Here is a 22,881-nt window from a genome sequence, read left to right on the forward strand (position 1 = left end):
GCCAGAGGAAGCCAGGAGGACTCGGGTGAACCCCAATCATATGGGCACCCCTGGATTACTTTTAATCAAGAAAAGATGTGGGCTCCCCTGGAGACTTCCCAGTGAAAATCAAGGGCAGTGGAAGGTCTGAAGGAAAATTCTGGGAATGAAAAAGAACTCCGAACACAGAAGAAGGTGTCCTGACCCAGGTGCAGCTGCAGTAGTCAGGACCTGGCCTGGTGAAGCCCTTGCAGACCCTGTTGCTCACTGGCAAAGCCTCCAGATTCTCTCTTTTTTTTTTTAAAGATTTATTTTTATTTATTTAATTTCCCCCCCTCCCCTGGTTGTCTGTTCTTGGTGTCTATTTGTTGCGTCTTGTTTCTTTGTCTGCTTTTGTTTCTTTGTCCGCTTCTGTTGTCGTCAGCGGCACAGGAAGTGTGGGCGGCGCCATTCCTGGGCAGGCTGCACTTTCTTTTCACGCTGGGCGGCTTTCCTCACGGGCGCACTCCTTGCACGTGGGGGCTCCCCCACGTAGGGGACACCCTGCGTGGCAGGGCACTCCTTGCGCGCATCAGCGCTGCGCATGGCCAGCTCCACACGGGTCGAGGAGGCCCGGGGTTTGAACCGCGGACCTCCTATATGGTAGACGGACGCCCTAACCACTGGGCCAAAGTCCGTTTTCCTCCAGATTCTCTTTAACTTACTATAATATGCATTGGATCTGCCAGGCTCCAGGAGAGGGACTGCAGCAGGTTGGCAGGATACAGACTGGTGGACACACAAAGTATAACCCAACTCTTCAGTCTCAACTCAGCATCACTAGGGAAACCTCCAGGAGTGAATTTTATTTAAAATTAAGCAGCCTGAAAAATGAGGACACTGCCAGGTATTTTTGTGCAAGAGATGAAAAACCTTCCCTGGTGGCTGGACTGCAGGACAAGCTCATGATCACCAGAGGGCAATGTGTGTCCAACTGCAGGGCCAGTTCAGAAGAACTGAGGCACAGGGGTAGGACTTTCCTATCTTTGCATGAGGTCCACATGTAACCCCCAGAGAACAGTCATTGCATCTTTTCTAAGCAGTGCCATATTGTATCCAAGATTCAAAATCAGAAGTTTTATTTTTTGTTAATGAGTGTATATTTAAATACATGTATACCTATATAGGATTTTGCCTTAAAAAAAAGTTGGAGTCAAGGTAAGTGGCAGGAAATTCTGGTCCAGATTAAAGATGCTGAAGTATAAATATGGGTATGTAGTGGCAACAGATAAGAGGGAAAAGATGGTAGTGAAGAGAATGACAAAATTTAACAAAGGCGAGATATGAAAGACATGGAAAGAACTAGAAAGTGACTAGTTGTGTTAATATATATAGGACTATATTGAAAACTGAAATTTTTTTTAATCTCAGCTGACAGACTCTACCTTCAAAACATGAGTTTAAAATAAAAAGAAGGGCAATATATGGTATGTTTAATTGCTATCATTAATTTAACTTCTTTTAAAATTAGAATTAAATGTTATGTAACGAGCACTGTTAGAATTAGCAGTCTTATTTCAAAAGACTTAATTTTCAGGTTTCCTTTTAGGATTAGAACTTAAACTCTTAGATGGCAGGGGCAGATGGGAAATGGTGGGAGTGGCAGGAAGGAACCTGGATAATTCCAGATGAGAAAATGAAAATATAGAAAGGTTCTAACTTGCTCAGAGCTATACTAGCCAAATACAATTTGGAGGCCAAAATCCCATTTACTTGGGAAGCAGACTTGGCCCAGTGGTTAGGGCGTCCGTCTACCACATGGGAGGTACATGGTTCAAACCTTGGGCCTCCTTGACCCGTGTGGAGCTGGCCCATGCACAGTGCTGATGCGCGCGAGGAGTGCCATGCCACTCAGGGTGTCTCCGGTGTAGGGGAGCCGCCCAGCACGAAAGAAAGTACAGCCTGCCCAGGAATGGCACCGCACACATGGAGAGCTGACACAACAAGATGACGCAACAAGAAGAAACACAGATTCCCGTGCCGCTGACAACAACAGAAGCAGACAAAGAAGAACACGCAGCCAATAGACACAGAGAACAGACAACCGGGGTGGGGGCAGGAGGAAGGGGAGAGAAATAAATAAAAATAAATAAATCTTAAAAAAAAAAACCTATTTACCTGAACCCTAATGCAACCATTGTCTCACAAAATTAAATGTCATTCCACTTTAGTAAACTGAATAACATTACATTGATATTTTAAGCATTTTTTTGTAAAATATTTTTCTGTTTTCATTAATTAGTCTCAGAAGGAAATTCCTTGAGGCTGGCAGGATTGAAAAAATATGATTTTATTAATAGGAGATTACACATGTGGTGAGATTATTTGAAAAGAAAAGGTATATAGGGAAGCAGATTTGGCTCAACGAATAGAGCATCCACCTACCACATGGGAGGTCCAGGGTTCAAACCCAGGGCTCCCTGACCCACGTGCTGAGCTGGCCCATGTGCAGTGCTGATGTGCGCAAGGAGTGCCGTGCCACACAGGGATATCTCCCGCACACAAGGAGTGCGCCCTGTAAGGCGCACTTTGCGTGAAAAGTGCAACCTGCCCAGGTATGGCACTGCACACACGGAGAGTTGATGCAGCAAGATGTTGCAGCAATAAAGAGACACAGATTCCTGGTGCCACTGAGAAGGATGCAAGCGGACGCGGAAGAATGCACAGCAAATGGACACAGAGCAGATAACTGGCTGGGGGGGGGGGGTGCTGAGAAATAAATAAATACATCTTTAAAAAAAAAAGGTATATATTTGTTTAGAGTGCCTTTACCCCAGAATGTTAAGTCCCATGAAAACAGGGACTTTAATTTTAGTTTTTAATTACCATATTACCAGCTCCTGGAACAATTCCTGGTATATGATCGGTACATGAATGAGAAATGAATAGACTCTCTTAATCTAAAAGAAGTTAGGGAGACTCAGGACACAGTGTAGGCCAGAGTAGGAAGTAGTATAGAAAGGATTAAATAATGGTTTAAAAAATTCCAGTTTTTAATTCCAGTTTTTTTCTGGGATATGTTAAAACATTTTTATTTGTAAGTTTTAAATTGAATAGGTTGTTTACCAAGAAATCTTGATATGTTAATATTATACTAGTTAGGAAATATTTTATAATAGAAAACTGTTGGAATACTTCTGGCAAAATTTTCACATATAGCATACTTTCTCTGTACAGTCAGTTTTTCAAATGTGCTTTTAAGTTAAAATATTGTATTAGTAATATTTTCAGAGTTTTATTTTAAACATCTGATTTTGTTTTGTTTTGTTTTTGTTCAGTTTTAATCGCTTGGATCTACCACCATATAAGAGTTTTGAACAACTAAAGGAAAAGCTTCTTTTTGCAATAGAAGAAACAGAGGGATTTGGACAAGAATGAATATGGCTTCTTAATTTGGAGGAGCTCTTGCATTTAAATACCCCAGCTAAGAAAAATTGCACAGATAGTGTATATAAGCTGTTCATTCTGTATAGTGAATTTTCTGAACCTCTTAAAGTATCTTTTCCATTCTTCCACAGAAATATGCAAATAGTTCATCCTTTTCTACTTTATTTATTATTCCCTTGAAGTGACTGACCAGGAAAAAGTTCATCCTTAAATTTTGAAGCAAGCAAGAGACTTTATTAAAAATGATTATTATATATCTATATAAGCATATCTGATCATGGCTCTAGTTTTATAGAGCTCCGATTGTATTAAACGTGACAGCTGTTCATTCAAAAATACCTGGATTTGCTTTACCTTGTTTCTATTATCCAGGGGAAAAAGTGCAAATTACTCCATGTTCTTCTCCCTTATGCAACATCTGAGGGTGTTTAGTTGCATGGCTGTTCAGGACGGTATTAAGGGCTTAGGCCAAATCTTAGAGTATGTTAAGAAATGCTGCTGGCTTTTCTGAAGACAGGTACTTAAACCTGTCAGTTTGTTTTAAATAAACTAAATAGTTGAAAAATTTCCCTCTTTGCTACATCTAATATAAAATAATGAATGCAATCTAACTTGCATAAAAGTCATATGCTAGAACTTAGTGTATTATAAAAATTGGAGAGAATTCATCAAGCAGCATAAGAGGTTTGTTTACATGTTACTTTGGGATGCTGGCATTTGTGGAATTAAAAAGAATCAGGAAGTTCTGTACTCTTGTTTTTAAATCTGTAATGTTCTTTAAATTTAATTCATAATAAATTGATGCAGTTTGATACTTAGGAACACAAAGTAATGTGAACTTTGCTGCTTTTGTTTGTGTTCAGCATTTTGGTTTTATGAAACCAGATAGATGAAAAGTTACATAAGCATTTGAATCCTCAAATATGAGACTAATGATTTTCTGTTAGTGTTTAAATATTTCCATTCCTCTTAAATTCATGAAAATCTATGTATCTGAATTAAATAAGCTTATAAAAAAATCTTTTGGTTCTCCCACCCCCCCATTTTTCATAAACCAAGTTATTTTTCCCCTAAGTAAATTACACTTTCTAATTGTTTTTCATTATTAAGGGCATTTGCTGAACTACAAAGATGTATAACAAAATCTAATGTGAATGATATTAATGCTACTTTTAGCAAACTGGGCTTCCTTACCAATACAGAAATTTAAGTTTCCATTTGTATCATGCTTTCAGTATACACTGTAAATTTAATTAACTTAAATTTTTTTATAACCATGAAACTGACTTCTTAGAATGTAATATCTGTAACATACTTCACTACTAAGTACATAAGGAAAATAACTAGTGTACAATTTAATTTCCCTAAGCAATAGTTCTTGTTCTGCCAAAATTTTATTTTTCTACATATTAACTTAGATTATGTTCTTCATTTTTATTCAAAATTCATAGTAACGATGAAATAAAAGCAGTGACCCACTTGGTCGAATAGACTCCTTTTCCAAATTCTGTTTACTGATACTCTGGTTATTTTGGAGCCTAAAGAATTTTTTTTTAATTCCAGTGCATGTGATGGGTTATATAATCTTCAAAAAAAAAAAAAAAGACTGCTTAAATTGAACCATAAAGAAGTATCAGACACCACAAAAAGATACCATTGCTGTATGAATTTTGCTAGGAAAAAAGAATTACTGAATATCATTCTGTAGGTTTATTTGAAGACAGCTAGTAGGTAAATTTCAGGTAGGGTTCAAGAGACTAGTCCCTTCCGACTCCACCCTCCAATCCCCACCTCAGGGTAAGAAATTACCATACATCCAGGCAAGGATACATAGACCAAACTAGCTTTCTGGAAAAGGCTAGTTTGAAGAATTCATCATACCCAATTATCTGCAGGCAAAACTGTCCTGATTTATCTCCTCAGTAGCAATCGGAAAAACTGGGGTAGTGGCTCACCTCTCACCTTCTCTTCTCCCTTCCTATCCCAGTGGAGCTAACCACAAAGAAATCAGAAGTGCAAGGCTTACTATTCAGTTCAGGAGGAAATAGCAAGAAAGGGAGGTTCAGAGATGGGTTAATACTGCTATTTGATTTCGGTGACACATCCTAGACCACCAGTAAACTGAGCCTAGTGGACGGATTCAGCTACAGAATAATTTCATCCACTACGTAAGTTGTCTTGTATGTAAGGGGAAGAAGGTACAAGTTTATTTTCTTCAGTACTTACCTCTCATAAGCAGTAGAGGGTGAGAAAGTTAACAAAACCTTATTCCTTGACTTTCAATTAACCATCTACGAGCTCTTCTCACCCTGAAAACTAGAGAGGATGGTATGTGTCAACTGCATTGCCAGCAGCTTTGCTTCTATTAAAAATGACCCCTGACTGGTAAGTTCCATCTGGACTTAGGAAATTCTAGAGACTTGATGAAAGCCATAGCTTTGGACTTTCCCTGAATATGTAAACTCCTGTGACTAACTCCATGTCCCTAACTGCATGAGGACCCTGAGAAGCTGAGGAGATGATAGTTCTTGGAGAGTTGTGTGAATGGTCTGTTACATAGCCTGCTACTGCAGGTCTTCAACTGAAAATAGGCCTGACACACTGTCCTGCTGGCAAACTATGGGTCCTGTCTTACATCCTTCTAAGTCAGTGCCAAATGTGGTCTCCTGTAGTCTTGTTCAGTCTGAATGTTTAGTTGAACCTTATCCCCTGGTGTACACTGCAGAAGTGAAACAAGGAATCTCTTATTGAAATATTTTGGTGAGAGAATAAAGGTTTCCCTATAACACTCCCCACTTTTCTTAATCCATTAAGCTTAAAAGCCAAACTTGAGTTTTACTAGGAATTTTTTTCTCCCCTCAGGAGAAAAGCACAGATCCTACCAGAGGAGCCTATGTTTATGGGATTCCTCTGTACCTAAAGTATATCATCTTCAGTCACAAGACAGATTCGGTTCGCTGCTCTTGGCAGGCAATGAAGTGAATCAGAACCAAATAGTCATTAACTCCAAGACTCTTGCATCCTCAGCAAAAAAAATCCCTCTTCCATTTTTTTTTTTCTTCCCAATAATGCCCACATACATCTGTGTAGCATACCTGGCATGCAAAAAAATCATGCCCTCCAGAAAGAAAACTCAGCACCACTCTAGGGAGAAAACTGAAAATGAATAAACTTCACTTGAAAATATTAATACTAAAAGACCATCCAGGGAAGTGGACTTGGCCCAGTGGTTAGGGCGTCCGTCAACCACATGGGAGGTCCGCGGTTCAAACCCTGTGCCTCCTTGACCTGTGTGAAGCTGGCCCATTCGCAGTGCTGATGCGCGCAAGGAGTGACCTGCCACACAGGGGTGTCCCCGCATAGGGGAACCCCACGCGCAAGGAGTGTGCCCCGTAAGGAGAACCGCCCAGCACGAAAGAAAGTGCAGCCTGCCTAAGAATGGCGCCGCTCACACAGAGAGCTGACACAAGATGATGCAACAAAAAGAAACACAGATTCCCATGCCGCTGACAACAACAGAAGTGGACAAAGACGATGACGCAGCAAATAGAGAACAGACAACCAGGGGGGGTGGGGGGAGGGAGAGAAATCTTTAAAAAAAAAAAAAAAAAGATCCTCCAAATAACGTGCCAACAACAAAAACATGTAAGTCTGGGAAGTGGCTGTCATTCAATCAGTTGGGCTCCCATCTGCCATATGGGAGGCCCTGGGTTCGCTTCCCAGGACCTCCTTGTGAAGGCAGGCTCGCCCACACGCCAGAGAGCCGCCAGCGCACAAGCGCCATAGAGTGCTGACTCAGCAAGGTGACGCAACAAAAAGGGAGACAAGTAAACACAGAAGAGCATGCAGTGAATGGACACAGAGAGCAGACAACAAAGAAAGCCACTTATAAAAATACTTATGAAATAAGTAAGAATGCATAGCAAATGGGCAGAGAGCAGAGAGCAAGCAAGCAGCAAGGGGGGGAGGATAACAAATGTAGGTCTACAAATCATCTTTTTTAATATATTTTTTTAAAATTTGTTAAGATACTTAAATTACATAAAAGTTACATAAAAAATGTGGGGGATTCCCATATACCCCACTCCCTACCCCTTCCACATTTTCCCACATTGACAACATCCTTCATTAGTGTACATTTGTTAAAACTGATGAACACATTGGAGTGTTGCTACTAAGTGTGGATTATAGTTTACATTACAGTTTAATTTTCTGCACAGTTTTGTAAGTTATGACAAGACATATAATGGCCTGTATGTGTCATTGTAGCATCATTCAGGACAATTCTGATGTCCTGAAAATACCCCCATATTACACCTATTTTTCCCTCTGCACTCAACCTTCAGTGGCCAAAACTCTTCCCCAGTATCGAATCAGACAAATTTTTTTTTAGTATTTATTGATACTAAAGGTATGTCCTTTACAAAAATTAATCTATTAAACCTCTACATCATAAGTTAGGTGTTTTGCTTTTTTGTTTTATGAATGCTTATTTTACTGATAAGGAAAATGAGGCTAAGGAAAGTTTTTATAAAGTCCACAGCTAGTCTAAAACCTATGATTAGAAACTCAAATTTTTCCATCAGGATGTTAAAGAGAGCTGTGAGGTTCTCATAGGATAATGGCCACTTTCCAAATTTAAATTTCTCACATCCTCAAAAGAAGGAAGAAAATAAGTCCTAAAAACAAATGACTTACCTAAACTGATTCAGAAACATAACATCTCAATACACCTATAACAAGTAGAGATTGAATCAGTAATAAACCTCCAGCAAAGAAAAGTCCAGGACCAGACGACTTCATTGGTTAATTCTAGCAAATATTCCAGGAATAATTAATTCCAACCCTCAAACTTTGCCACAAAATTGAAGAGTAAGAAGCTCTTCCTAACTCATTCCATGGGGCCAATATTACCCTAATACCAAAGCCAGATAAAGACATTACAAGAAAAGAAAACTATAGACTAATTACCCTTATGAATATATAATAGATACAAAAATCCCCAATAAAATACTGGCAAATTGAATCCAACACCATATTAAAAGAATAATTCACCATGACTAGGTGGAATTTATCCTAGGTATGCAATGGTAGCTCAACATAAGAAAACCAATCAATATAATATACCACATTAACAGAAGAAGTCACACAATCTAAATTGATGCAAGAAAGGTATTTGGCCAAAACTAACACCTTTTCATGATAAAAGCACTAAGAAATCAACTTCCTCAACATGATAAAGGGCATACTAAACGAAAGACCAAAAGACTTCCCTCTGGGATCAAGAATAAGACAAAGATGTTTGCTTTTACCCCTATTAACATTGTACTGAAGACCTTGCCAGAGCAGTTAGACAATAAAAATAAAACGTATCCAAATTGGAAAGGAAGTAAAACTATTCGCAAATGACAGGATCCTTCATATAGAAAGTCCCAAAGAATCCACAAGAAAACTAAAATGAATTGAGCAAAGTTGGAGGCTACTAGATAGCAATAATCTGTTGTGTTTCTATAAACCAGGAAAGAATATTCTGAAATAGAAATTTAAAAAACAATTCCATTCATAAAATCTCCTAAAAAATAAAATTCCTAGGAATAAATTTAATCATGGATGTGTGAGATGTGAATTGAAAACTACTAAACATTGCTGAAATTAAGGGCCTAAATAAATGAAAAGACCTACTATGTTCCTGGATTGGAAGACCTAAGATGCCAATACAACAAAAAGATTCAACACAATACCTATCAAAATCCCATCAGCCATTTTTGCAGAAATAGAAAAGCCAATCCTTAAATTCATATTGAATCACAAATTCATATGGTAATCTTAGTTTCCTGACTGCTAGGACAAATACTACAAAATGGTTTCAGTTGACAACAGGAATTTATTGGCTCAGTTTCAGAGTCTAGGAGGTTGCTTTCTCTTGGGGTTGGTAGCGTTCTGCCTGGCTAGCAATCCTCAAATTTCCTGGGTTTCTTGGCTTTCCCATTACATGGCCATGCCTTCTCTTTGCTCTTCTGGGTTTCTGTGGCTTCCTGCTTCTTGCGCATACCCATGACTTTCTCTTCATAAAGCCCGCAGTAATAGGAGTAAGGCCCCGTTGCATTCAGTTGGGTCACACCTTTCTGAAAATATCTTCAAAAGGTCCCATTTACAAATGGGTTCTCACACAGAGGAATGGATTAAAATTACAAACATGTTTTTCTCTGGGATACATAACCCCTTGTGGTCAACACAGTGTGGTACCAGCATAGAGAAAAGACATGTAAACCAATGGAACAGAATTGACAGTTCAGAAATAAACCCATACATCCAAGGCCAGCTGGTTTTTTACAAAGCTGCTAAGCATATGAATTGGGAAAAGAAGAGTCTTGTCAACAAATGTGGCTGGGAAAACTGGGTATCCCCTTGCAAAACAATGAAATTAGACCCCTATCTCACACCATACAAATATTAATTCTAAATGGATCAATGACCTAAACATAAGAGCTAAAACCATAAAATTTCTAGAATAAAACAGGAGGGAACCTTCATAACGTTTTATTTGGTAGTGACTTCTTAAAAATGACATGAAAAGCATGAACAACAAAAAAAAGATAAAATGGATTTCATCAAAATTAAAAACTTGTATGTCAAAGGAAACTCATGAAAGTGAAGAAAACCTACAGAATGGTAGAAAATAATTGCTAACCATTTATCTGATAACTGTTCAATATGAAGAATTGCTGCAACTCAACAACAAAAGGACAAGTAACATAATTAAAAACAGGACAAAGGACTTAAAATTTCTCCAGAGAATATGTACGATTGGTCAATAAGCAGATGAAAAATGCCCAGTGTCCATGTTCATCAGGGAAATGCAAATTAAAACCACAAGATACTACTTCACACCCACTAAAATGGCTAGAAGGGGGAAAAATGCATTGATGAGAATGTGGGGATACACGAACCCTTATATGTTGCTGGTGCCATTATGAAATGGTACAGCCACTGTAGAAATCAACTTGGAAGTTCCTCAGAAAGTTGAAAATAGAATTACCATATGACCTGGCATTCTTACTTCTTGGTGTATAAAGCAGGGCTTCAAACAGATATTTGTACACCAATGTTTACAGAAGTATTATTCACAATATACAAAAAATGGAAACAACTCCAGTATTTACAAACAGATGAATGAACAAAGCATGTTAAATACATAGAATGGAATATCATTCTGCCATAAAATGGAATGAAGTTATGGTGCAAGCTACATGGAAGACCCTTGAAGAAATCATGTTGAGTGAAATAAGCCAGTCACAAAAAGTTAAATATTATAGCATTTTGCTTATATTAAATACCTAGAAAAAGGAAATGTCATACAGATAGTAGATTATAGGTATGAGGGGTTGGGGGCTGGGAGAAGAAGGAGTTATTGTTTAATGGATACAGAATGTCTGAGGTGATGAAAAAGTTGTAATGGACATTGGTGATGGTAGTGTATTTTATAAGCAATTAATATGACTGAACTGCACAACTGAAAGTGGTTACAATTTTTGAGTTGTGTATGTTGCTACAATAAAAAGTTTAAAAATTTTTAATGAAAAGGCCCTCTATTAAGATTTAAATGTATAGTATAAAGCTGAGTAGAAAAGAATACACTTTCACAGTATGCTACCATTAGTGCTTTTTAAAAAAGGAAATATATATATTTAATTTAAAATGTTTATCATAAAAATAAATGTATATCATATCTCTGGATAAGATTAATTAAAAGCTCATAGCATCAGCAGATGTAGCTCAAGTGGTTGAGGGCCTGCTTCCCATGTATGAGGTTACGGGTTCAATCCCTGGTACCTCATAATAAGAAAACAAACAAAAAGGCCAACTCTTACTGGGGAGCGGATATAGCTCGGTGGTTGAGTGCCTGCTTCCTATGTACAAGGTCCTGGGTTCAAGCCCCCATACCTCCTAAAAAAACAACAACAAAACTTGATGATATTAGTCTCCAGAAAGAGAAACTGAATGCACAGGGGACAAGGGTTAGAGGGAGAATCTTTACTACACCTTCAGGTGTGTGTGTGTATTTTCTCTTCAAAAATAAAACTAAATTATGGATTGTAGAAGAGCATCCTGCAACATCCTTGAAAGAATGGAAGGAGACTGCCATCTGCAAAGAAGATTCGTCAGTTGAGCACTCCACGCCAGAGAGGTCAGTACCCATCCTCCACTGGCAGTGCAAGCTGCCTCAGGAACTATTCCGTAGCTGGAGTTGGAAGCTCCATTTCCCAAAAACAAAGGAGGAAGAGACGGTTGGGCACTGACTTCAGCTACTGATTTAAAAAGTTGGCTGGCTAAAGTATAATCCTAATGACAGCTAAAGTTTGAACCTGCCCAAGATGGAGTGATAGCTGCCATTTAACTCTGCCACCAGCTTGAGGGGAAGTGGGGCTGATGGGCAACAACAGTGACAGTAGGGTCCAGCTTCTCTGCCCATGCAGATCGGACCACAGCCCTAGCCTAGGCCCCAGCCCCACCTCTAGCAGGGAGGAAGCTGGGGAGATCTGCAACAGCCTCTCCGGGCAATTGCAGGCACTTTTGGCCAGCACAGATTGAATAGTCAAGACATCTGGGGTTCCATCCTTGTACCCCAATAGGATAGGAGAAAAGCTGTGCTTCCTTGGGCTCTCTGGGCAACTAGGCACTTTCAGACCACAAAACTGGTTTGTTGAGGGTCTTTGATCCCATCTCCACCTCTGCCCTGCCCCCCCCGGCCCCCCCCCAAATTAGGATAGGAAGGGGCTGCTGTTTCCTCAGCCTCTCAAACTGCAGGTGCTTTTGGCCTGCACAAATTTGACTGTTGGGTGCCTGTGACTTCACCCCCATCCCCAATAGGGCAAGAGGGGGTGGTGTTTCTCCATGCTTTCTGGGTAACTGCAAGTGCTTTTGGACCACACGGACTAAAGTCAGATATCTTAGGTCCTTCCCTGCTCCCAAGGGGGCTGGTGTTTCCTCAGCCTCCAGGCAATGGCAGGAACTTTTGGCCTACACAGACTGAACTGATGGGTACCTGTGGTTTCATCCCCATCCCCTAAAGAGAAGAAGGAACAGCACACCCTCAGCCTCTCAGGGCAACCGCCGGTACATTTGACCCACATGGATTAGACTGTTGGGCACTTTGGAGGATCGATCCCCATCTATGGCAGGGTCCTCGAGGAGGGGGGCCAGTGCTAAGTTAGTCTACCTGACAACTGTGGTCATTTTGGACCTGCATTTTGGCATAGACTGCTGCCCACACCTGCAGCTCCATCCCTGCCCCAGGCAAGGGAGGAAGGGGCATGAAGCTTCATGAGTCTCTCAGGGCAACTACAGGTGGTCTTGGCCTGCATGACTTGGATGATTACAAACAGTTGTGACTCTGTCCTTACCCCTGGCAGAGGAAAAGGTGGGAGAAGCTTCATCAGTTCCAGTACAACGAGGGCAGTTTCAGCCTCCACAGCTTACAGTACAAACTACATCCTTGGCTCCTACTACAGAACCATCAGGAGAGAAAGGGCAAGAAAGCCCTAAACTAAAGAGAGAAACTGTGCCCAGAATACATCTATTAAGCCAGATGCCAAGATACCAACAAAAAGTTAAAATCTGTACCAAGAAATAGGAAGATAAGGCACAAAGGAACAAGATAACCCTCTAGATGACATAAAAGAGTTAAGACAACTAATCAAAGGTGTTCAAACAAATCTCCTTAATAAATTCAATGAGATGGTTAAAGAGATTAAGGATGTTAAAAAGATACTAGAGAGAAGACAAAAAGAAATAGATACAGAAGATCACACAGCGAAAAGACACAGCAAATACATGGTGGGGAGGGAGACGGGAAAAATACTAGGTGAGCACAAAGAAGAATTTGAAAACATACATAGAAAAATAGTAGACCTTATGGGAATGAAAGGCACAATAAATGAAATAAAAAATATATTGAAAGCATATAACAGCAGATTTGAGGAAGCAGAATAAAGGATCAGTGAGCTTGAAAACACGGCCACCGAAAATGAACACAGAAAAGAACTGAAGAAAAGAAGAGAAAAAAATGAACAGGGTCTCAGGGAATTAAATGACAGCAAGAGATGTGCAAACATGTCATGGGTGTCCCAGAAGGAGAAGAGAAGGGAAAAGGGGCAGAATGAATATTTGAAGAAATAATGGTAGAAAATTCCCCAACCCTACTGAAGGACATAGATATCCATGTTCAAGAAGGACAATGTACACCCATCCAAATAAATTAACAACTCTGAGACACATACTAATTAGAATGTTAAATGCCAAAGACAAAGAATTCTTATAGCAGCAAGAGGAAAGTGATGCATAACTTAAAAGAGATACCTAATAAGATTAAGTGCTGGGAAGTGGATGTGGCTCAAGTGATTGGGCTTCTGTCTACCATATGTGAAGACCCAGGTTCGATCCCTGAGGCCTCTTGGTAAAGGCAGACCCACGTGGCGAGTGACACAGCAAGATGATAACTCAATAAAAGAGAGACATGGGAGAGTAAAGGCAAGGCACAACAGAAACCAGGAACTGAGGTGGCACAAAAGACAGGGAACCTCTCTCCCTCATTGGAGGTCCCTGGGATTGAATCCCAGTGAAGCCTAGAGAAGAAAATGAGAAACGAAGACAAAAAGAAACAGACACAGAAGATCACACAGCAAATGGACACAGCAAAGGGGAGGAGGAAGAGGGAAAAAAAAATTAAGTGCCAATTTTTCATCAGAAACCATGGAGGCAAAGAGGAAGTGGTATGATATAGTTAAGATACTGCAAGAAAAAACTGCCGGCCAAGAATTTTATATCCAGTAAAACTGACTTTCAAAAATGAGGACAAGTTTAGAATATTTACAGATAAACAGGAACTGAGGGCGTTTGTAACCAAGAGACTGCCTTGGCAGGAAATACTAAAAGTAGTACTACATACAGCCTGCAAAGAAAAGGCAGGAGAGAGAGGCATGGAAGAGTCTAGAAATTAATATTATATCAGTAAAAGTAATTAAAAGTGTAAAAAGAGTAAAAATAAAATGACAGATAAAACCCAAAGGTCAAAATGGGGTAATTAAGAACTGCATTTACAGTAGTAACATTGAATGTTAATGAATTTAACTCCCCAATCAAAAGACACAGACTGGCAGAATGCAGAAGAAAATATGAACCATCTATATGCTGTCTACAAGAGACTCACCTTAGACCAAAGGATACTAACAGATTGAAAGTGAAAGGCTGGAAAAAGATATTCCATGCATGCAGTAACCAAAAAAAAAAAAAGAAAGCAAGTTGGAGTGGCTCTACTTTTATTAGATGAAATCAACTTTAAAAACAAAACAGTTATTTGAGACGAACATTACACATTAATAAAAGGGGCAATTCACCAGGAAGAAATAACAATCATAAATGTATATGCATCTAACTAGGATGACCCAAATTACACGAGAAAAACATTGGCAAAACTGAAGGGAGAAACAGATGTCTCTGCACTAATAGTTGGAGGCTTCAATACACCAATCTCAGCATTGGAGAGAACATCTGGGCAAAGGATCAATAAAGAAACAGAGTTTGAAAAATATGATAAATAGACTAAACCTAATAGACATTTACAGAACATTCCACCCCAAAACAGCAGGATATACATTCTTCTCAGATGCTCACAGATCTTTCTCCAGGATAGATCATATGTTGGATCACAAAGCAGATCTCAATAAATTAAAAAGGACTAAAATTACACACAAACACTTTCTCAGAAACAGACTCACACATCTTTGGTCAAGTAATTTTTGACAAGCCTGTCAAACCCAGCCAGCTGGGGCAGAACAGTCTGTTCAAATAGTGCTGGGAGAACTAGATATCCATAGCTAAAAGAAATAAAGAGAACCCCTGTCTCACACCTTATACAAAAATTAACTCAGGAAGTCGATGTGGCTCAGTGGTTGAGTGCTGGCTTCCCACATACAAGGTCCTGGGTTCAATCTCTGATCCCAGTACCTAAAAAAAAAAAAAAAAAATTAACTCAAAATGGATCAATGACTGAAATATAAAAGCTAGAACCATAAAGCTCCTAGAAGAAAATGTAGGAAAAGAACTTCAAGACCTGATGGTAGGTGGTGCATTCTTAAACCCTACACCAAAAGCACAAGCAATGAAAGAAAACATGAATAAATAGGACCTCCTCAAACTTAGACACTTTCATGATTCAAAGGACTTTATCAAGACAGTGAAAAGGCACTCCTTGGGAGAAAATATTTGGAAAGCACGTCCGATAAGTGTTTGATTTCCATTCTATAGAAAGAGATCATACAACTCAACAATAAAAAGGCAAGCAATGCAATTTTAAAAAGGGCAAGAGACAAATATTTCACCAAAGAGAAAATACAAATAGCCAAAAAGTACATGAAAAGACATTCAATATCAGTAGCTATTAGGGAATGCAGATCAAAATGACAATGAAATATCATTTCACACTGCAAAGAATGGCAATTAAGAAAAAAAACAGTAAGTGCTGGAGAGCATGTGGAGAAATAGGAACCTTTGCTGTTGGTGGAAATGTAAAATGGTGCAGCCTTTGTGGAAGACAGTTTGGTGGTTCCTCAGGAAGCTTAATATAGAACTGCCATATTATCTGGCAATCCCTCTACTAGGAATATATCCAGAAGAACTGAAAACTGGGACATGAACAGTTATTTGCGCACTAATGTTCATAGTGACGTTAGTCACAATTCTCAAAAGAAGGAAACAACCCAAAAGTCCATCAACTGATGAATGGATGAACAAAATGTGGTATATACATACAGTAGAATACTATGCTGCTGTAAGAAGAAATGAAATTGGGACACACATGATAACAAGGATGAACCTTGAAGACATTATGTTAAGTGAAAAAAGCCAGACATGAAAAATATTGCATGGTCTCACTAACATGAACTATATATGAAGAGTAAACTCAAGGAGTTATAATGTAGAATATAGGTGTAGCAGTTTGATATGGTTATGAATTCCAAAAATAGATATTGGATTGTTTGTAATCTGGTATGTACTTGGATGTGATTAAATTATGATTAAGGCTTTGACTGGTCCATGTCATTAGGGCATTGAGTCCCCACCTATTGGTGGGTGGGGACTCACAGATAAAAGACATGGCAAAGGACAGAGTTGAGGGTTTTTGATGTTGGAGTTTTGATGTTGGAGTTTGATGCTGAAGCCTTAAGCTGGAGCCCCAAGAAGTAAGCACAGAGAAGAAAAAGAAGCCAGCCCCAGGAAGAGAGGAACCCTGAGCCCAAGAAGAAGCAAGCCCTGGGAAGAGAGGAATCCTGAACACAGAGAGAAGCAAGACACTGGAAGGGAGGAACCCAGGAAGCCTGCCTCACAGACGTTGGCAGCCATCTTGCTCCAACATATGAAAATAGACTTTGGTGAGGGAAGTAATTTATGCTTTATGTCCTGTTATCTGTAAGCTCCTACCCCAAAATAAATACCCTTTATAAAAACAACCAATTTCTGATATTTTGCATCAGCACCCCTTGGCTGACTAATACAATAGGTTACTGAGAGATATGAGGAGGGTTGCAAAGGAGTACTGATGCTTAATGTATGCAAAAGTTTTAATGAACTTGACTGTAAAAGTGTGGAAATGGATGAAGTTGATAATAAAAATTGTAGTGAGTAGCAGCTGGTTCATAAATGAGATTGTGACTGAAAAGGGTAGTCTAGGGATGTAAATGTTAAGTGAAAGGAAGCTAAAGAATAATCTAGGGACTGAATAACACCGGGAACCCAGAAGTGGATGAGAATTGTGGTTAATACTACAAATGCAAGAATGTCCTTCTGTGAACTAGAATGGATGTATGTCACTATTGCAGTATGGTGGGAAAGTGGAGAAGCATGGGAAAAATGCAATTAATTTAACCCATGGACTATAGGTAACAGCAGTACTGTAATATTCTTGCATCAATGCCAAAGATGCACTGTTTTAATAATAGGGAGGGTATGGGAAAAACACGCCAAATGCACACTAGGGACCATAGCTTGTGGTAACAGTCAGGTGATATTCTTTCATAATCTGTAGCAAATGTTCCACAATGGTTTGAAGTGTTGGTGAAGGGGTGTTGTATGGAAATTCCACACATGTGCATGATTGCTTTGTTAGTTCACAACTTCTATAATAAAAATATATTTTCAGAAAAAAATACAAGAAAAATCTAATTTAGCCCCCTCCTCCAATAAATAAAATAGGATCATAATGATAATAAAGACAAGCATAGTCAGCATCTCTTTGAGAGGTACTTGGAATACACTTTGCTCTTTTTAACTAATCCAAATTCTTAGGTCATTCCAATTATAATTCATTATATTATTTTTGTATTCATTTTATTTGAGGATCTACAATGTGCAAGGCGCTATTTGGTATTATAAAATTATAAAGATGAATTAAACATAAATGTCTTCCTTAAAATAAAAAAAAGGAGGAAGATCCAATACATAACTTGCATCCCTGAAAATAAGATTAACAAGCTAATAATTAAAACTATATTTCAGTGTTCTCCAAGGGTGGTCAATTACACAAATTTGGAATGAGGGACACTACAGGAAAACTGAACTCTTAAAAAAGTCAATATTGTTATATGAAAAACAACAGCTAAGCTCTTACTTAATGGTGAAAGACAACTTTACTGCTAAGCCCTAGGAAAAGACAATGAGGCCCACTATCACCACTATTATTCAACATTGTATTGAAAGTTCTAGCCAGAGCAGGTAGGCAAGAAAAAAAATTAATAAATAAAAGGCATCCAAATTAGAATGGAAGAAGTAAAACTTTCACTGTTTGCAGATGACATGATCCTATACATAGAAAGTCCTGTAAAATCTGTAACAAAGCTACAAGAGCTAATAAAGGAATTCAACAAAGTGGTGGTATAAAATATCAATATACAAAATCAATAGTGTTTCTATATATTAGTAGTAAGCAATCTGAGGAAATTTTTTAAAATACCATTTACAATAGCAACTGAAAGAATCAAGTAACTAAGAATAAATTAAACCGAAGATAGAGAGGACCTAAATAGAGAAAAACTATACAATGTTGCTAAAAGAAATCATGCTCACAGATTGGAAGATTAAATATTAAGATGTCAATTCTACCTAAATTGACTTACAGATTCAATGTAATCCCAATAAAAATTCCAAAAGCATTTTTTGCAGAAATGGAAAGGTAAAATTTATTTGGAAGGGCAAGGGGCTTTGAATAGCCAAAAACACCTTGAGAAAGAAGAATGAAGTTGGAGAATTTACACTTCATGACTTTAAAGCATATTACAAAGCTACAGTAGTCAAAAGACCATGGTACTTGCAAAAGGATGGATGTATCAACCAATGGAATTGAACTGAAAGTTCAAAAATAGACCCTCACAACTATGGCCAACTGATTTCTGACAAGGCTGCCAAGTCCACTCAATTGGGAAAGAATAGTTTATTCAACCAGTAGTGCTGGGAGAACTGGATATCCATATGCCTAACAATGAATGAGGCCCCCTGCTCACACCATATACAAAATGGACTATAGACCTAAATATAAAAACCAGGATTATAAAACTTCTAAAAGAAAATGTAGAGAGGTATCTTCAAGATCTTGTGCTAGGCAATGTTTTCTTAAAACTTTACATAAAAAGCACTAGCAACAAAAGAAAAAATAGAGTGGAGCAGGTGTAGCTCAGTGGTTTGAGGGCACACTTCAAATGTTGAGATCCCAAGTTCAATTCCCCGTACTTCCTAAAAAAAAAAAAAAAAAGATAAATGGGATCTCCTCAAAATTAAAAACTTTTGTGCATACAACTTTATCAGGAAAGTGAAAAGACAGACAGACTACTCAATGGGAGAAATATTTGTAAACCACATAGCCAATAATATCTAGAATGTATAAAGAAATCCTATAACTTAGCAATCAAAAGACAACTCAATTTAAAAATGGGCAAAAGACTTGAATAGAGGGAAGCGGATGTGGTCAACTGATAGAGCGTCCATCTACCATATGGAGGGCCCAGGGTTCGATCCCCAGGGCCTCCTGACCTGTGTGGTAAGCTGGCCCACATGCAGTGCTGCCATGTGCAAGGAGTGCTGTGCCATGCAGGAGGTGCCCCACGTGCAAGGAGTGCACCCTGCAAGGAGAGTCGCCCCGCGTGAAAAAAGTGCAGCCTGCCCAGGAGTGGTGCTGCACACATGGAGAGCTGATGCAGTAAGATGATGCAACAAAAAAGAGATGCAGTCTCCCTGTGGTGCCAGATAATGCAAGTGGACGCAGAAGAACACACAGCAAACGGACACAGAGAGCAGACAGCTGGGGGGAAGGAGAGAGAAATAAATATTAAAAAAAAAAAAGACTTGAATAGACATTTCTGTAAGAGGCTATACAAATGGTTAAAACACATGAAAAGATGCTTAACATGATTAGCTATTAGAGAAATGGAAATCAAAACCACAATGAGATACCCTTTCACACCCACTAGAATGGCCACTATAAATAAAGCAGAAAATTACAGGTATTGGAGAGATATGGAGAAATAGGAACACTCTTGCATTGCTGGTGGAAATGTAAAATGGTACAGACAGTGTGGAAGACAGTTTGATGATTCCTTAGAAAGTACAGAATTATTGAATAATCTGGCAATCCCACTTCTAGATGTATACCCAAAAGGACTGAAAGCAGGCAGTCAAACAGATATTTGCACACCAATGTTCATGGAAGCATTATTCACAATGGCCAAAAGATGGAAGCAAACCAAGTGTCCATCAACTGATGAATGGATAAAAATGGGGTACATACATGCAATGGAATTTTATTCAGCTGTAAAAAGGAACTAAGTCCTGATACATGCAACAACATGAATGCTGAAGACATGCGGAGTAAAATAAGCCAGACACAAAGGGACAAATATTGTATGATATCACTGATATGAAATAATTAGAATATGCAAACTCATAGAGTTACAATCTAGAATATAGGTTACCAGGGGCTGGGTTGGGGATAAAGAATGGGGAGTTTATGTTTAATTTGTACAGAATTTCTATTTAGGTTGATTGTAAAGTTTTAGAAATGGATGTTGGTGATGGTTGCACAATATTCTGAGTAATTAACAGTGCTGAACTATAGATGTGAATATGGTTAAAAGGGGAAATTTTAAGTTGTATATGTTACTAAAATAAAAATTAAAAGATAAAACATAGGATTGTATAACACAGTGAACTCTTTCGTAAACAATGGACTATATACAATTAACAGTACAAGTATAAAACTGTACTTTTTTTGTGGGTTATAACAAATATACCACACTAATGCAAGGTGTTAATAGGGTGAAATATGGAGGAAAAAACACACCTAATGTAAACTATGAACTATAATTAATTTTAATATTCTTTCATCAATTGTTAACAAAGGTACAACAGTAATGCAAAGAGTCAACAACAGGGGTTTATAGGAATGCTGTATTTTTTACATGAGTTTTCTGTAAATTTACAACCTAATTAAAAATATATTTTCATTTCCAAGGGTGAAAAAAAAGATGAAATTGTTTTAGATTAAAAAAACTAGAAGGGAGGGTATGTAGCTCAAGCAGTTGAGCACCTGCCTCCCACATGGGAGGTCACAGGTGCGTTTCCTAGTGCTTCCTAAAGAAGACAAGTGGACACAACAAGCAGACAAAAAGACACAGCAAGTAGACCCAGAAAGGAAACAACAAGCAACAGGCAAGGGTGCCATCTCAGTGTGGGGGAGGAGGGGAGAGGAGGGAAGAAACTAAACAGGCAAATCAAATGCAATCTATGATCTCTGAATTCTAGTTTTTAAAAAATGAGTAAAAGACATTTTTGGACAGTTGAAAAAATGTGAATATGGTTGATATTAGATAATGTTAAGAGAATTATTGTTCATTTTCTTAGTGGTGAGAATGGATTTATATTTACATAGTAGGATGTCTTAATCTGAGAAGATGAATACTGAAATATTTAGGGATGAAATGTCAAGATATCTGCAACTAATTTCAAAGGTTCAGAAATAAATATATTTATAAATATATACCCATATATAAATTAAATATAGCAAAATATTAGTAACAGATATTGAAGTGAATGGTAGATACCCAGAGTTATTTTTTCATTTTTGTTTGAAGATTTACATGATAGAACAAACAGCACAGACCCACAATTGACTGTAATGTTAGGTTTCCCAAATCTTCAGGGAAAATCTAGATACATACATTGTCAGATCTACTTAAGTAGCATTTGAGACACTCTTAAATTCTGTTTACAAAATTTAAAATTTTGCAGTGGTGGCATCCCAGCCTCAAGTAAGTAATACTGCCTGGCCTATTTATATCAACTTAATTCTATTTCCCCCTTAAATTCTGTATTCTTTCACCTCATTGGCAAATGAAATTTGGATTTTGTCTAGTGACAACTTTCGATCCACGTGTGATACTACTCATTTGAAAAGGAAACTATTCCATTTTTGTTCCTGCCTGTAGCAGTTTGATATTATTGACGAATTCCAAAAAGAAATATTGGATTATATTTGTAAACTGATACTTTCCTCTGGGCATATTAGATTACACTGGATTTAGAGGTTTGCGTGATTAAGTAATCATGTAAACCTCTAGTGCCAGTAGGGCATTGAGTCCTCACCCTTTGGCGGGTGGGGACTCACAGATAAAAGGCACAGCAAAGGATAGGGCTTTTAATGTTGGAGTTCTGATGTTGAAGTCTGATGCTGAAGCTGGAGCTTGGGGAGAAAGACAGAGCCATTCTCTGTCACCTGAGAGTCTACAGCTAATCTTGTGGAGGAAAAGGAGCTGAGAGGAACCCAGGAAGCCAGAACCCTCGCAGAAGCTGGCAGTCATCTTGCTCCAAAATGTGAAAATAAGACTTTGGTGAGGGAAGTAACTTATGCTTAAAGCCTGCTATCTGTAAGCTCCTACCCCAAATAAATACCCTTTATAAAAACCAACCAATTTCTGGTATTCTGCATCAGCTCCCCTTTAGCTAATACACTACCTCTTCTTTCATTATGCAGGTTGGCTCCAAGATACATCATTTACCTACTTTAGGCCCTCAACATCTTAACCTCTTAACTTTCACTGCACATTCTTTGCCAAGATCTAAATTTCAATCAGTCCTACTTGAAAATGCACTCCGTCTATATGCAACCCTCCTATATAGCTTTCTTTACTTTAGCTTCTCCCAGTCTGATGTGATGATCAATCCTTCTTGGAAATCATATACCACTTAGTATTGCTGGTGTCCCCCAGATGCAAAATAATTTCTGAGACCTTAACCATGGAGATTTAGCCCTTCCATTCTTATGTCAAATTTTTATCTTGTTTTTTTTTTTTTTTGCGAAGAAACCTAGATTTTGCCTATTTGTCTGTTAAATGGTCATAACTTTAAAAGAACCAAGAAAACAGTCAGAGTAGA

The 22,881-nt window shown here is 38.4% G+C and overlaps 1 protein-coding gene across 5 annotated transcripts in view; it reads left to right on the forward strand.

Moving 5' to 3' along the window:
* The window catches only part of WWP1 (WW domain containing E3 ubiquitin protein ligase 1), a 139,788-nt gene extending 134,891 nt beyond the window's left edge, over positions 1-4,897 (forward strand). For all 5 annotated transcript variants that reach the window (XM_012518097.4, XM_012518098.3, XM_004474756.5 and 2 more), the window contains one exon: positions 3,297-4,897. In XM_012518097.4, coding sequence (XP_012373551.1) covers positions 3,297-3,396 — 100 coding nt within the window. In that variant the 3' untranslated portion in view covers positions 3,397-4,897. The remainder of the gene's footprint in view (positions 1-3,296) is intronic.
* The last annotated feature ends 17,984 nt before the right edge of the window (positions 4,898-22,881 follow it).

This window comes from Dasypus novemcinctus, chromosome 14, assembly GCF_030445035.2.
Source record: "Dasypus novemcinctus isolate mDasNov1 chromosome 14, mDasNov1.1.hap2, whole genome shotgun sequence".
Taxonomy (NCBI): Eukaryota; Metazoa; Chordata; class Mammalia; order Cingulata; family Dasypodidae; genus Dasypus; species Dasypus novemcinctus.